The sequence below is a fragment of the Colletotrichum scovillei genome, assembly GCF_011075155.1.
Source record: "Colletotrichum scovillei strain TJNH1 chromosome Unknown Contig00007, whole genome shotgun sequence".
Classification (NCBI taxonomy): domain Eukaryota; kingdom Fungi; phylum Ascomycota; class Sordariomycetes; order Glomerellales; family Glomerellaceae; genus Colletotrichum; species Colletotrichum scovillei.
In genome coordinates this window covers 239,475-253,137 of record NW_023336265.1, presented here as the reverse complement: position 1 = coordinate 253,137, position 13,663 = coordinate 239,475, and the positions used below count along the sequence as shown (strand labels likewise).

Sequence of the window (13,663 nt, the reverse complement as noted above, 5' to 3'; positions counted from 1 at the left end):
ACTAATCTACGCGCTAGATGCACGCCGGCACGTGACTCTCCTCCTCTGTAAACCACCTTTTGAGATATCACGAGATACCTCATTTCCTTCAGTTCTTTCCAAAGCTTTGCTTTCTTCGCTTAAGAGAAGAACATCATATAGTTGCTGTCCTCTCTACCCTCCTAAGACCACCCTCACACACCAACACAACTCCAACTAGAAGCAGCATCAACATCCCCCTTGCCATCCCACGAAGCATACCCAGGGTAACTACAAATCGGCCTCTGCCTCAATACCCCCTTGCCAACAGTATCATTAGAAAACTTGGTCGCAACAATCTCCCTCACGCCCTCCCCGCCGCCCTCAACCCACTCAACAAGTGCAAGCAACACATCGTGCCTCGCATCATCCACGCCAGGCACAGGGAAAACATGCTGCCCATTCCCCTCCAGCGCCGCAGCGTGCCCGCTCCCGCCAAAGTACCACGGCGCATCGTACACACCGCCCGAACAGTGCTGCATCCCAGGAACGAAGAATAGTCTCCAAAAGTCGTCCAGGTCGACGCCTCGCGCCGCCATGGCCGCCCACGTCTCGTCGTATAACACGCGGCTCACGTCCGTCGGGATCAAACCGTCCGCGTAGCCGTGGTACTGCACTAGTTTCCCGCCCCTTTCATGGAATGCAGAGAGATCAAAATTGTCCGCGTTGACGTTGCCCGGGTTCAGCCGCGCGGCCTCGACAAAGGTAGAGTAGTCAAACTGCGTCGCCCAGTCCCACGACGGGTCGTCAAAGAGGTAGTTCTTGGCGTACTCTGTCCCGTAGAGGCTGGGCTCGTTGTTCGATCCAAACGACGACGGCATCTGCTTCTCGGAACCGAGGCCAAAGTTGGGGTAGACGTACGTCACGTTGTGGACGTCGGCGTCGAGCTGGATGAGCGGGCGGTACAGCTGCTTCAGCGTCGCGATCTGCGGCGCCGTCAGACACGTAGTGGAGCGGTTCGAGCTCGCGTCGGTGTTGCAGAGCATCTTCTCAGGCCGGAAGTTACAGTGCGCGGGGTTCATCACCACGCCGTCGACGACGCCATCGGACCCGTCGCACTGCCGCAGAACCTCGTCGCTGATGGCGTCAAACACGGCGGGCGGGAGGTACCCTGGCCCGTCCTCGGGCAGATTCACAGCCCCGACTTTCAGCTGCCATAACTGCTGGCTCGTAGACATCCACGCCGGCGCGCCGGCAAGGATCCCGTCAAAGTCCTCCGGGTGGTCCTGCGCCGACTTCACGCCCTGCCGGCCACCCGTCGAGCAACCGGAGTAATAGGACCTGTTGGCCGCGGCGCCGTAGTATCCCTCAATAATCCTCTTCGCGACGACGGTCGAGCCGTGAAGACTGCGCCCTGCCCAATCGGCTTTTGTCTCGGGGTTGTTGAGCGCCCAACCCATGTCCTGGTTCGACGAGTTGTGGCCTGTGGACGTCGACATTGTCGCGAAGCCGTATTTGACGCCCGTGCCCATGGCGTACCAGTTGATACCCCCCGAGAACCCCCCGTTGCCGACCGCGAGGAAGCGGTAATTCCACTCATCTGGTAGGAATAGGCCAAATGTGTAGGATGATGTCGGGGAGGACGTGACGTTGATGGAGACGACGCAGAGGGGCGGTAGGTGCGTTGCGTTTTGGGGGTAGGCAATGTTACCCGTCTCTCCAAAGGTGCCATTGACGCCCAATTGTAAAGTCGTCAAGACCTCGGCTTGGTTTTCTGGTGTGAGGAGGGCGCCCACGCTCTCGAGCGAACACTGGCTTGAGGGCTTTTGCGCAGAGACTGGCGAGGCGCAACCCGCCGCCCATAAAAGGAGGCTCAGCGTACACGGAGCAGACGGCATGGTGACGAATAAGAGGCCCAGAAAGGATCATGCCAGGTTCAGAGTCGTCCCGGCACTCTGGCACTGCGCAAATTTTCTCATGGCCGGCATACTTATACAGACGCGATGGCTGGGAGTGTAATCTGAACCGTTGCATTCATTCAGGATTCCACCCCGCCGGCTCCGCAATCCACCTCCATCATCCCCGCGTGTGGTTGAAAGAGTGTGGGGAGTCTGTCAATTGCACCCCGCAATCTGGTTGCGCTAATCTTACATCAGTCTCGTCAGATGAACATCTCAGAGGGGGGGAAACAAATGAAAACCAAGTCCGAGGCGGCGGAGGCGCATGGTTTGGAGCCAAATGTGACGTTGCTGATGGCGCCGGGGATAAACAAAACCCCACGGCGTCCGGCATCGGCCCGGTGGTGTACACTGCATGGCGGCCTTTAACCGTCGTTATTATCCGTTTCATTCGACGTTACTTTACTGAATGCCTGAATCCAAGTTGCCAGATGAGAGAACAACAAATCCTCATACTCACCCTCCCACGACATTGGACTAATAGCGTCACTGAATAGGCCACACGCCTTGATCTTTCATGTCTTCGTTCCGTCTGATACTAGACTCTGTCTGAAGACAGCGAGTGCTACTCTGTGAACCGTATACAGAAATGTACAATCCCTGGTTGAATGAATGCCATGCCTCTCCACATGAAAAACTCTGAAAACTCCGTAATCCCCCTTCAAACATTCCGCCTCGACTTGCGCTTGAGCGCCGTCTGGGCGGCCCATGCATCTTCGAAAATAGTCTTGCGCTGTCCAACATCTCCCCTCTCCATGGCGAGGCGACGCACTACGTGGAACGCGCCGGTTCCTACACTCATGGTCTGGCCCATGATGATACACTCACTCACGCCCTCGATCTGATCCGTCTTCATACCGGCGGCCGCCTCGAACAAATGGTCTGGCGTTTTCTCGAACGAAGCCAACTGGAGAACACTGTCTCTCATCTTGGACAGTCCGAATCGTGTGATACCAAGGACCTCGCCCTTGTATGTCATGACATCGGCAAGCAGCTGCATATGACGCGGATCGATACCCATGTCTCCCATGACCTCGCCGATTTCAAAGGCAATTGTGCTTCTTGCGGCCTCGATACCCAGGACGTCTCTGCACTCCATAATGTTGTTGGACTTGACTTTTCGTCCCTCGACACCCTCTGTGTTCATGCAAGCGAGAAGTCCATAACCTTCGACCAGAACCGTGTGGGTTTCGTCTTCGGACGATTGAATAATGGCACGAGTGGCCTCGGGGTAACCCGAGATGGCCACGGTCGGTATCGTTCGGCGGAGGTAGTTGGCTCGCACCAAGAGATCGCCAAGCTCATCCACGGGCTTGGCCTTGACAGACCGCTTGGAAGCCGCCGACTCGTCGAGGCGAACGCGGATCTCGATTCTCCCGGCGCCAATGTGCATATCGGACCTCGACACCTTCATCTTCTTGTGCTTGCAAATAGCCTCGGCCACATCGCCCAGAGTAATGCCTAGTTGCATGTCGGACAAAGCATCCATGTCGACCTTGAGCACGACGCTTCCCGACTCGGCGAACCATTCGTCCTCAATGTAGCTCAGGATATCCTCAACGTACGTCTTTTCGATACGCGCCTTGACAATCTTCGCGGCTGTCATCTCCCTGTTCTGCATCAACGGGCAGGTGATGACGGGGGTACTGATAGTCTTGGAGGCGTTGATAATTTCCTTGATACGGGGTACACCCTGGGTGATACTCATACCGGCGACACCAGCAAAATGGAAGGTCTTCAGGGTCATCTGCGTACCGGGCTCACCAATAGACTGCGCACCAACAGCTCCGACAGCATGTCCGGGCTCGACGTGCGCCTTTTTGTACTTTTCCAAACACAGTTTGATGAAGAGTCGCAATGTTGTCTCGGACATCTTGGCGACCTTGTCGGCAAAGGCCTTCTTGACCTTGACCTCCTCCTCATCAATGTCGACGTCCATGCTGTCAGCGTTGGCTGTCAGTCCGGTCAGCTCCATCACACGGGCAAGCTTGTTGGCCCGTCCGGCAATGTAAGACTCTAGTGACCGCAAAAAGTCTCTGGCGCCTTCGTGCTCGTCGGTGTACTTTTCTTCCTCGTTGTCGTAATCAAGAGTCAGGTCACCCAACAACGACTTTCTGGGATAGCGCGCGCGTTCCCGAGCAAGCAAGTTGTCGCAGAGTTTGACCATCTCGTTGGGCAGCAAGGCAGCCTCGTCGTTGTCCCAGGTAAGGTTCTCAGCATGAGAAAAGGTTCGATCAAAGTTGACAGGCTTCGCAGTAGCCTCCATGTCGACGGGGTCCAGCTTGTCGGCACCGAACTGGAATTGAACGATGCCACCGCCGGACGTCCGCACAGTATCGTCATACTGCGTTGACAGATCTTCCAAAGACTTCATCAGTCTGCGTGACATGTAACCGGTTTCGGCCGTCTTGACAGCGGTATCGACCAGACCTTCACGACCAGACATGGCGTGGAAAATGAACTCGGTGGGCAGAAGACCAGAGTAGAAACTGTTCTCGACGAATCCCTTGGACGGCGGCTGAGGCGCGTTCTTGTGGAAGTGAGGAAGCGTTCTGTCCTGGAAACCATCGGCAACACGCTTGCCACCGATAATCTGCTGTCCGACCAGGGCAACCATCTGGGCCACGTTGATTTCTGAACCCTTGGATCCAGACTTGGCCATGACCAGCGGGGCGTTGTTCTTGCTGAGCGTCTCGATACAGTGAGAACCAGCCTGCGTTCTGACCTTACTGAGAAGACCCGAAATGGAGTTCTCTAGCGTCTCCTCCATGCTGCAACCGGTAGCCTTCTCCAGCTTGTTCTTCTTATACTTGTCAATGAGGACATCGACCTCGATGCTCGCACCCTTGACAAGCGTGCTCTTCCTCTCGAGCAGTTTCTCGGTGGGGAAGACATCACCGATACCGATGGAGAAACCTCGATTCGTGAGATGTCTTGCACACAGCTTGGCAAGTCGGTTCATCGTTACCACGGCCGCATCGGGACCGAAATCTCTCAGGATAACATAAAACACTGAATCTTTCTTTCCTGATCCGACCGTCGACTTGTCCATGACACCGCACATGACTTCGGAGTTGCGAATCACCAACCATCCGTCATTGGGATCCATATCGGGGCACTGTCCGGCTCTCGCCTTGTATTCTCTGCACTTGGCGTCAAGGTTGATCTTGACCGGGCTGTCTTTGTTGGGTCGCATCATCATGCTGAAAACCTGCTTGCCGGTCCACAAAGCCTTGGGCTTCAAAATGGCGGGAGGGGGCAAGTCGAGGTGGACCTTGCCGTCCATCATGTGCATGCAGATGTACGTGAATGTCTTGCGGTCGAAGAAGTTGTCCTTGCTGCTCAGAAGATAGGCTGCGGTAATGAAATCTTGCGTAGCCGCAATGACGGGCTCTCCGTTCTTGGGCGTCGCCAGGTTGTGTTTCACGCCCATGAGGTTGATGGCCTCGGCGCGAGCTTCCTCCGTCTGCGGTACGTGAAGATTCATCTCGTCACCATCGAAGTCGGCGTTGTAGGGGCCGCACACACACTCATTGAGACGGAATGTCCTCCATGGTCGCACTTTCACCAAGTGACTCATGATACTGAGCTTGTGCAGAGATGGTTGACGGTTGAAAAGAACAATGTCGTTGTCTTCCAGATGACGTTCGACGATATCGCCAATTTTGAGATCCTGGGCGACCTGGTTCCGGTTACCGAACTTCAAGGAGATTTTGTAGCCTCCCTCATCGTTCTTGATGACCTGTTGAGCACCAGGCCAGATGCTGGGGCCGTTGCGGACGCACTCCTTCAACTTCTTAATGTTGTAGTCTGACACTCGCTCCGGGTAGGTCAAGTTCTTGGCGACGAGCTGGGGGACAGCAACCTGGTCGATACCAAGGTTGGGATCGGGAGAAATGACGGTTCGTCCAGAGAAGTCCACACGCTTTCCGGACAAATTGCCACGGAATCGACCCTGCTTTCCCTTTAACCGCTGGCAAAAACCTCTCACGGCCTTGCCGAATCCCGGCTGTTGCAGACCTGGCACGTCACTGTTGACGTACATGGCAACTTGGAGCTGGAGATACTCCCACTGTTCCATAATGGTCTGAACTGGCGAGCCCTTTTGTAGTGCCGAGCGAATCATGCCGCTAACCCAGACAATGTCTGCCAGCTTTGTTGTGATGTCGTCCTCGTTACTCGCGTTGTCCTGGGCTACCGATGGTCGAATGCACACGGGAGGCGCTGGAAGGAACTGCCAGATGAACATTTCGGGACGGCCCTCAGCGGGATCCAGGCCAAGAAGCTCGCAGTCGGTAGGGCTGATCATTTTGAAAAGGTTGAGAACCCTCAGGGGATTCATATCCTCCATGGCCTTGCGTAAGTGCTTGTCCAGCTCGCCATTGTTCTTTCTGGCCTCGGCGAAGGACTCGTCAAACTTGATTTTGCTCTCGGGAGGGATCTTCTTGGCCGAAGTGGACTTGTTGTATGTGACAAACTTGTCGTGGGCGAGCTTGAGAACACCAACTTTCCTAATTTGGCCTTGGACGGAACCGCAATACATGCAATTCTTGACCTTTCTGCATTGCTCGTTGATTCGTTTGCAGATCTGCGTTCGTCGCAAGTTGTCGAGCAGGGGTCGCCTCAGCTCCTTGAGGAACGATCTCTTCTCGCTCTCTGTCAGTAGTACTTTGCCGCAGTCCTGGGTACTGTTAGCGGCAGGGCAGTTGATGCAGGGAATACTACGAAGGCTCACCTTGCAGATGTCCTGCAATATCATCATGACGAAGCGCAAGTAGCCGATGTGGAAGGCCGGTAGAGGAAGTCTGACATGGCCGAAATGACCTGTGCAGTTTTGCAGCGATTCCTCACATGTTGAACATTTGCCCGTCTTGCTTGACGTACCCTATTGGCCAACACATTAGATCGTCTCGGAGAGAGGTCGATGGGAGTCGCTTACAAGACGAGGGTCAAGAGGACCATGCTGATACGGGGCTCTGTTCTTTTCGATGTCGTACAGGAGACGATCGGAAACTTCGAGGACGGCTTGGTTCGCGATATCTTGGTTGGACCTGGGAGCAAGCGGACAGGGTTAGCACTTCGGTTTATGGTATGAGCTGGGTGTGTGGGAGACTGACTGAATGCCAAACTTGATGCCTCTGAATCGCTTGGGCAGCTTATCGACAAGCTGCGACTTGACCGGAGTCACGGTAGTGGTGGTCGCCATTGCGATTGCTACTGGAGCGCGCTCGTTTGGTTCGATTGGGAGGAAGCGGCGGTGACAGTGGCGGGTGAGTCAACCCGGAAGGGTGAGGTCGAAGTCTACGGGAGGAAATCGATGGTGGTGGATTTTCGCATTCGGCGCAAGGTCATGATCGAGGTCCGAGGTCAGTATTAAGGTAATTGCAGACGACGGGAGGTTCGATGCGACAAAATGCTACGGTGTGTTGCGCATTAGGGATCGGTACGAAGGCGTGGAAAGGTCCAAATTGTCGTCGGGATGGCTGAATTGGAGTCGGCCTCGCTGGAAATTTTGTGAAGATGGAGGCACGGCGGGACAACTGGATAAGGCGACGGCTTAGCGTGGGAATGAGGGACGGCATGCAGGTCGTACCCCACCATCGAAAAACACAGCTCGCCCCGCCCAGTGCTATGCGCGACGACTCACGGGTACGTATCTGCTGCTCAGTGCCAGTTGACCGAAGGTACCTTACCTTAGAGGTAGGTACAGTGGAGATGCTCAATTCTTCGTCCCCAGGTCGCGTAGAAAACTGCCTTAGCAAGCTTAGGTAAGGCAGACTTCCTATTGCATGCCCTGTGATTTACTTAGACGAGTCTGAGATTTATTTCCATGCCATAATTGACCAGCCTTTCAAATTGCTGAACCATCATTACTTGTTCCGAGATGTGACGGAACTGGAGCATCAGGATCAGAAGCAGAAGCTCAGGTACCTGGAAGCATCGCAGCTGTCGGTGTGAGTCTTTCGGTACAAGTACCTAGGCACCTACCTTGGTGTCCTTGGTATGTACGGATAAGCGGCGCACTGGTTGGTGAGTCTTCAAGTCTGCAGTGAGTGAGGTGCAGGCTGCAGCTGGCTCGCTTCTGACGGGAGATGAGGTAAGCATCAAGAGCACCTCCCACCCTCTTTTCCCGACCGTTAGTGCAGTGTCACTGTAAAATGTAAGGTAGGTACTTACAGGTTCGGAAGGCGGCCCTCGGCTTGCATTCCACCGTTGTTCCATTTACACGGGACTGCAAACTGCGTCATGCGGTCCCTGAAAGCTGGAGCTCCCCATGTCCAAGTGCAGCTGACTGGGGCCGTCTGCGCCCTTCATTCATCCACCTCCATAATACCTTAGTCCTTACGGAGTACGGAGTACGGATACAAAGATACGAATACTCTGTTCACTACGGATCCTGTGCCTGGGGAAGCACCTGCAGATGGATACCTTACCTACGGGTAGGCGGCCTCGTGTTCCTTTACCGCGTATTTCCCTTTGATCCAGAACTGTCCACTCTCATGTAAGCCTCCATTACCGACTGGACACCTTACCTCACAGATACCTGCCTACCTTAGAAAAGGTACTTACCATAAGAGCAAATACCGCCAAAAGTCCAAGTACACGTTGTCCCTTTTGATAGTACCTTAGTGCCAAGCAGCCAGACCCCCGCGACTTGTTGGATACTCATTCTTCCTGAGCTCTTCTTCCTCCTTCGCCCAGCTTTACCTAAATACATACAAGATTCCATCAACCCCCCAACCTTGCTCTCTCTCTCTCTCTTGACTTTCGTTCGATCTCTCTCACCTCATTGTCGCCGCCTTAACCCTGCACCACTGCTCCAGTCTGAAACCAGCATTCCTGGTTCCCGCCCAACCAGCTCCAAGCTCCCCCCGAAACTGCCCTCCAAACCGGTCACTGCTCTCCCCGACAGTCGGTCACGTCCTCCCCACCAAGAGGACTCCGGTGACGCACTCGCACTGATAAGTGCCCGTCTGCTGCTGACTCTGTCACGTTGGCGCCCGCGATTCTTCGCTCCAGACAGGCTTGGGGACGACACTGCAGACCGCCGAACCTCTTCGGCACCTATATCAACAGCTACATCGCCGCAACCTCTCGCCGCTCCTGGGCATCCCGTCACACCTCCGCCGAATGGCACTCGGCCCATTCGCAGATCATGGCTCCCGGCGGCGCTGACCGCAAACCAGAAAAGTCCTACCTCTCGTCCGCTGTCGACTCCATCAACCCTTGGGCCGGCAGCCGGAGTTCAACACCGACCCCCAAGGATCCTCCTCCACAGCCCGTGCCCGTTCCGACCTCCCGTCCTGGCGATCACAGCATCACCCACTTATACGGCCAGAGCATCAAGACCTACCCCTCCGACTGCCCTCCACTGAACGTCCTTTGGTACCACGCAACTGATGTGAGACTGCCCATCGTCAGCACAAAACTTGCCCACTTTCAGACTAACTCGATGCTGCCCAGGTTCCCAAGCGCAAACCCCAATTCCTCCGAGATAAAGCGAAGCCTGCCGAAGATGCCAAGCCCCCGATCCAGCCCAAAAAGTTTCTGCCTTTTTCTAAGCTAGATTCTCGTGCAATCGAGACGGCGTACCAGCGTTTGTTGGAGGATTCAGAGAAGCGAAGAGAAGAACGATCTTTGCGCAACGTTTCGTCCGGCTCCAAACGTGGTCGCCAGAATACCAACGATGAGGGCGCGCACAGCAGCGTGGAAACCAGCCCCGAGGGTACCCAGACCCCCAAAACGCGCGTCCCTGTGAACGAGGACTACCTCTTTGATGTCGATATTGAAAACCGGGAGCTGGGTCCGGTCTACTGGCTGGGTCCTGTGTATGAAGTGCGTCGCGGCACCTGGTTCTACGACGAGGGTTCGTCTTTGCGGCCATGTGAGGAGAACCTCGCTTCACAGCTGGAGGAGGGGTATCTCAAGGTCAAGCCATGGACATACCCCAAGCCGCGAGTTCGCAACGACCCGAAGAACAAGGACCCTAAGGCCAAGGATGTGACGCCCAAAGCGTCCGTCGAGAATCTCAAGGCCGCAGCAGCTACAACTCCTACGACCGACGGGAGTCTAAAGTCGCCGGGGCCGCAGAACCAACACCAGCCCTCTTCGCATCGCTTGTTTGGCGCCTGGATGAACAACATCGCGACATATCAAGATGCAGGTACGGCATGGCTCACCTCAGACAGCATGCTCTCGTGGGTGACGTCAACCATGTATGAGAGATTCTCGGGCGGTGGTTACATGAGCGGTGTCAAGCTGGTCAGAGGCTACTCTGACGTGGCAAAGAACAAGAAACAACAAAAACAGCCGGCGACGCCCACCGATCCTACAGCAACCCCGCAGCTTGATGAGAAGCAGCAGAAACTGCTCAAGAGGAGGTCTGCGCCACCATCTTCCAGGCCGTCGCAGTCAACCGACGAGATTTCCCTGCTGGAGGAGGAAGATGACAGGGAAAATTCCCTCCAACGGCAGATCTCTTCGCTGATGGAAGGGGCTGAGCGCAACCAGGAGGAGCAGGAAGAGGAGATTCGGAAAAGAGAGGAAAAGGAAATCGAAAACGACTACAACGGCCAGCTTGGCGAAACCCAAGGGCGAGAAATTGAACATTTGGTACTAGTCACTCACGGTATCGGTCAGCTCCTCGGCATACGGTAAGTCCAAAGATTGGGCATATTGACTCCGTGAGATACTAACTTTCATAGCATGGAGAGCGTGAATTTCGTCCACGATGTCAACATCTTGCGCAAGAACATCAAATCGGTGTATTCCAGCTCTGCTGACTTGAGGGCACTCAACTCGGAGCTGGAAGATGGCCCTCGAAACTGCCGTGTGCAGGTCTTACCTGTGTGCTGGAGACACCTGCTCGATTTCCCCAAGAGACGGGAAAAGAAAAAGGAACAAGACATTGGTGACGGTGCCCAAGACGAGGACGAATGTAAGTGACTGGCCTGAAGTTTGGGGGACACGACTAATCATTCGGAAGACCCCTCCCTAGAGGACATCACCATCGAAGGCGTTGCGTTTGCCAGGTCTTTGATTTCCGACCTTGCGCTAGATGTTCTCCTGTATCAGAGTGCATACCGAGAACAGATCTCGGAGATTGTGCTGAAGGAGTCGAACCGTATCTTCAAGTTGTTCATGGAACGGAACCCAGAGTTCAAGGGCAAGGTCCATGTTGTTGGCCATTCCCTCGGCTCAGCCATCATGTTTGATATCTTGTGCCGGCAAAAGGAGAAGCAAAAGACGTTGGAAACCCCTCGGAATCCCCTCCGATTCTGGCCGGCACAAGAAAAGATGGAGGCCCATCGGGATCGAGAAGCCAATGAGCTGCGATTTGAGTTTGACGTGGAAGATTTCTATTGCCTTGGGTCTCCGGTGGGGTTGTTCCAGATGCTCAAGGGACGGTATGTTGCTGCTTTTTCCTTTTTGAGCTTGGGTTGACTAACACTACTAGGACAATCGCGGCTCGCCACTTACCCAACTCCCGACCATCAGAAAGCCCCTTGAACCCGGATTTGATGGACGACCCATTCCTCGCGGCGAATCCGGCATCTCCTACGCACCGTGTTTCCGCAATCACCGGCCTCCCCTATTCTGTCTCGTCTCCAAAGGTTTCGCAGCTGTTCAACGTCTTTCATCCGTCAGATCCAATCAGCTACCGTCTCGAGCCCCTGATTTCGCCTGCAATGTCCTCCCTGAAGCCCCAAGTTTTGCCGTACACCAAGAAGGGCATCTTTGGCAACGTGGCGCAACAGGGCCTCTCGGGCATCGGTATGAAGGTTGGTCAGAGTGTCAGCGGGCTATGGTCCAGCTTGAGTGCAGGCATAGCAAGCAACATTCTGAATCGCAGCCTCGGTCTCAGCAACGAGGATGTGGCCAAGATGAACTCGGCCAACTCACCACAGCAGGTTTCAGGAGCGGGCACGAACATTGCAGACAGCGGTGTAATTTCGGATGCGTCCAAGCTCGGGCAAAAGACGAATGAACGAAAGAAGCAGCTGGCGGACTCCAAGTCGATGATTGGTCGCACCAGCATCAGCGGAAATGAGATGACGCTGATTGACGACGAACTTGAGACGTTATATTCCAAGTTCCAGGAGAAGCGGGTAGCGCTGGCCAAGACGGACGATGACGGCGGTGCCGCGGACTGGCTCGAGGCAGAGCGTAAGGCGCAGAAGCTGCGGCGGGAGGAGATGAAGGTCCGAGCCCTGAATCGTAACGGGCGTGTCGATTACAGTATTCAAGAGTGAGTGACTGATTTGAGTCTTGCTTGAGTCTATATGTATAACTAACATGCGATAGGAGCGTCCTCGACTTCAACCCCATGAACACGATTGCGTCGCACATGAGTTACTGGTCTGACGAGGACGTCAGCCACTTTATCCTTTCACAACTTCTCTCTAATAGAAGCCGAGCAGAACGAAAGTAGACGTGCCATAACTTAGACTAGACGTTTGGGATGGGCGACCTGATCAATACAATGATATTTCACGTTAAAAAGTAATATGTCTCGCCGTACATATAAGTGTCTCGTTCCATTGTATAATTCTTCCACAATAGGCTGGGTATCTTTTTTACTTTCCATCTCTCAACATTACTTAGGCACGCAGAACACCGGCACCAACCAAGGCACCCCAACGAGCAGGTGATCCCTTGGCCACATCCTCGGCCGTCGTCCCGTTCTCGGCCTTGAGCGCGCGAATGTCCTCGCCCACATCGTTGGTCAACCTCACAAGCTGCAATCCCTCCGCCGCCTGCCGCGCCGCAGCGGGGAACACGTCCGTCGGCAACCGCGACGCGATCCACAGAAGCAACCAGACCACCTCCTCCTGCGCCTTTTCCACCGCGACGTGCAGCGCGCTCTTCCCGCCGGCGAGCGGGTCCTGGTAGCGGATCAGCTGGCCGAGCGCGGCGACGTCGCCTGCGAGTTCCTCGTTTGCGTCCTGGAGGAGGGTGACGATGCCTTGGACGTCGCCTTCGGAGGCCATGAGGTGGTAGGCGCGGGCGGGGCGGGCTTCTGGGTTGGAGGCGAGGTAGGCTTCTTCGGTGATGGTGGGGAGGATGTCGAGGCTGTCTTGGAGGCCGCCTTCGTTTACGTAGCGGGTCAAGATTGCGGGTTCGCCTGTGGATGTTTGGGTTGGGAGGTAGGTTGTGCAGGAGGGGCAGGAGAGGGAGAGGGCTGTTTGTTCGGATTGGTCTAGGAGGCATTGCCTGGGTTTGTTAGTTGGTGTTCGAATAGGACCGGAGGGGGTAAGGGCGGTGAGAGGGATGAGGGGGCTTACCAGTGAAAGTGGCAGCCGCAGGGGAGCTCGAGATCATCGGGGACGTTTTGGGGCTCGTCGCCGGTTTGGTTGTCTTCGTCTTCGCTGTCTGGGTCGATTGTGATGATGAGGGGGTCCTCGCAGGCTTTGCATACGGCTGCCATGGCGAATGTGGATGGCGGGGGTGAGAAGCAGAAATATGGTCCAATTCGGTGGTGATGGAGCGTCCAAGAAGCAGACCTTGCGTTCAAGTGTGCTGAGCGAGACGACAACAGAGTTGAAGTGAGATTACTCTCAGCAGTTGAGGTCGCGATGACGGTATCGCCACGGAGGATCAGAAAATTCGAGGTGGGGGGAATTTGGTGCGGGGACTGTGCTCAGATCAGGGAAGCACTGTACTTGGTCAAGAGTTTGCTATGGACAAAACAGTGCATCTTTGCGAGCCAGTCTCTTTGCCAGTAATGTGCCGGGATCATGATGCAT

General features: G+C 55.1%; 4 protein-coding genes across 4 annotated transcripts; 1 reads left to right on the top strand and 3 right to left on the bottom strand.

The window, feature by feature from the left end:
• Positions 1 to 173: 173 nt before the first annotated feature.
• Positions 174 to 1,856, bottom strand: HER10_EVM0007216 (tannase and feruloyl esterase; the record flags this gene model as incomplete). Its single annotated transcript, XM_035476778.1, has 1 exon — positions 174 to 1,856. One exon carries the CDS (start codon positions 1,854 to 1,856, stop codon positions 174 to 176), a length of 1,683 nt encoding a protein of 560 aa, XP_035331580.1.
• A 444-nt stretch (positions 1,857 to 2,300) lies between these two features.
• Positions 2,301 to 7,436, bottom strand: HER10_EVM0001705 (RNA polymerase Rpb1). The gene is made up of 4 exons (XM_035471445.1): positions 7,034 to 7,436; positions 6,856 to 6,967; positions 6,652 to 6,801; positions 2,301 to 6,597 (listed from the first exon to the last, which is right to left on the bottom strand). Exons 1-4 carry the CDS (start codon positions 7,120 to 7,122, stop codon positions 2,578 to 2,580), a joined length of 4,371 nt encoding a protein of 1,456 aa, XP_035331229.1. The 5' UTR covers positions 7,123 to 7,436; the 3' UTR covers positions 2,301 to 2,577.
• Positions 7,437 to 8,244: 808 nt separating this feature from the next.
• HER10_EVM0004955 (DDHD domain-containing protein) lies at positions 8,245 to 12,411 on the top strand. Its single transcript, XM_035474581.1, has 6 exons — positions 8,245 to 9,318; positions 9,381 to 10,570; positions 10,622 to 10,854; positions 10,903 to 11,323; positions 11,374 to 12,165; positions 12,222 to 12,411. Exons 1-6 carry the CDS (start codon positions 9,073 to 9,075, stop codon positions 12,346 to 12,348), a joined length of 3,009 nt encoding a protein of 1,002 aa, XP_035331445.1. The 5' UTR covers positions 8,245 to 9,072; the 3' UTR covers positions 12,349 to 12,411.
• A 35-nt stretch (positions 12,412 to 12,446) lies between these two features.
• On the bottom strand, positions 12,447 to 13,478 carry HER10_EVM0007576 (uncharacterized protein). The gene is made up of 2 exons (XM_035477129.1): positions 13,202 to 13,478; positions 12,447 to 13,130 (listed from the first exon to the last, which is right to left on the bottom strand). The coding sequence occupies exons 1-2, from the start codon at positions 13,342 to 13,344 to the stop codon at positions 12,518 to 12,520; spliced, it is 756 nt and encodes a 251-aa protein (XP_035331602.1). The 5' UTR covers positions 13,345 to 13,478; the 3' UTR covers positions 12,447 to 12,517.
• Between the last annotated feature and the right edge of the window lie 185 nt (positions 13,479 to 13,663).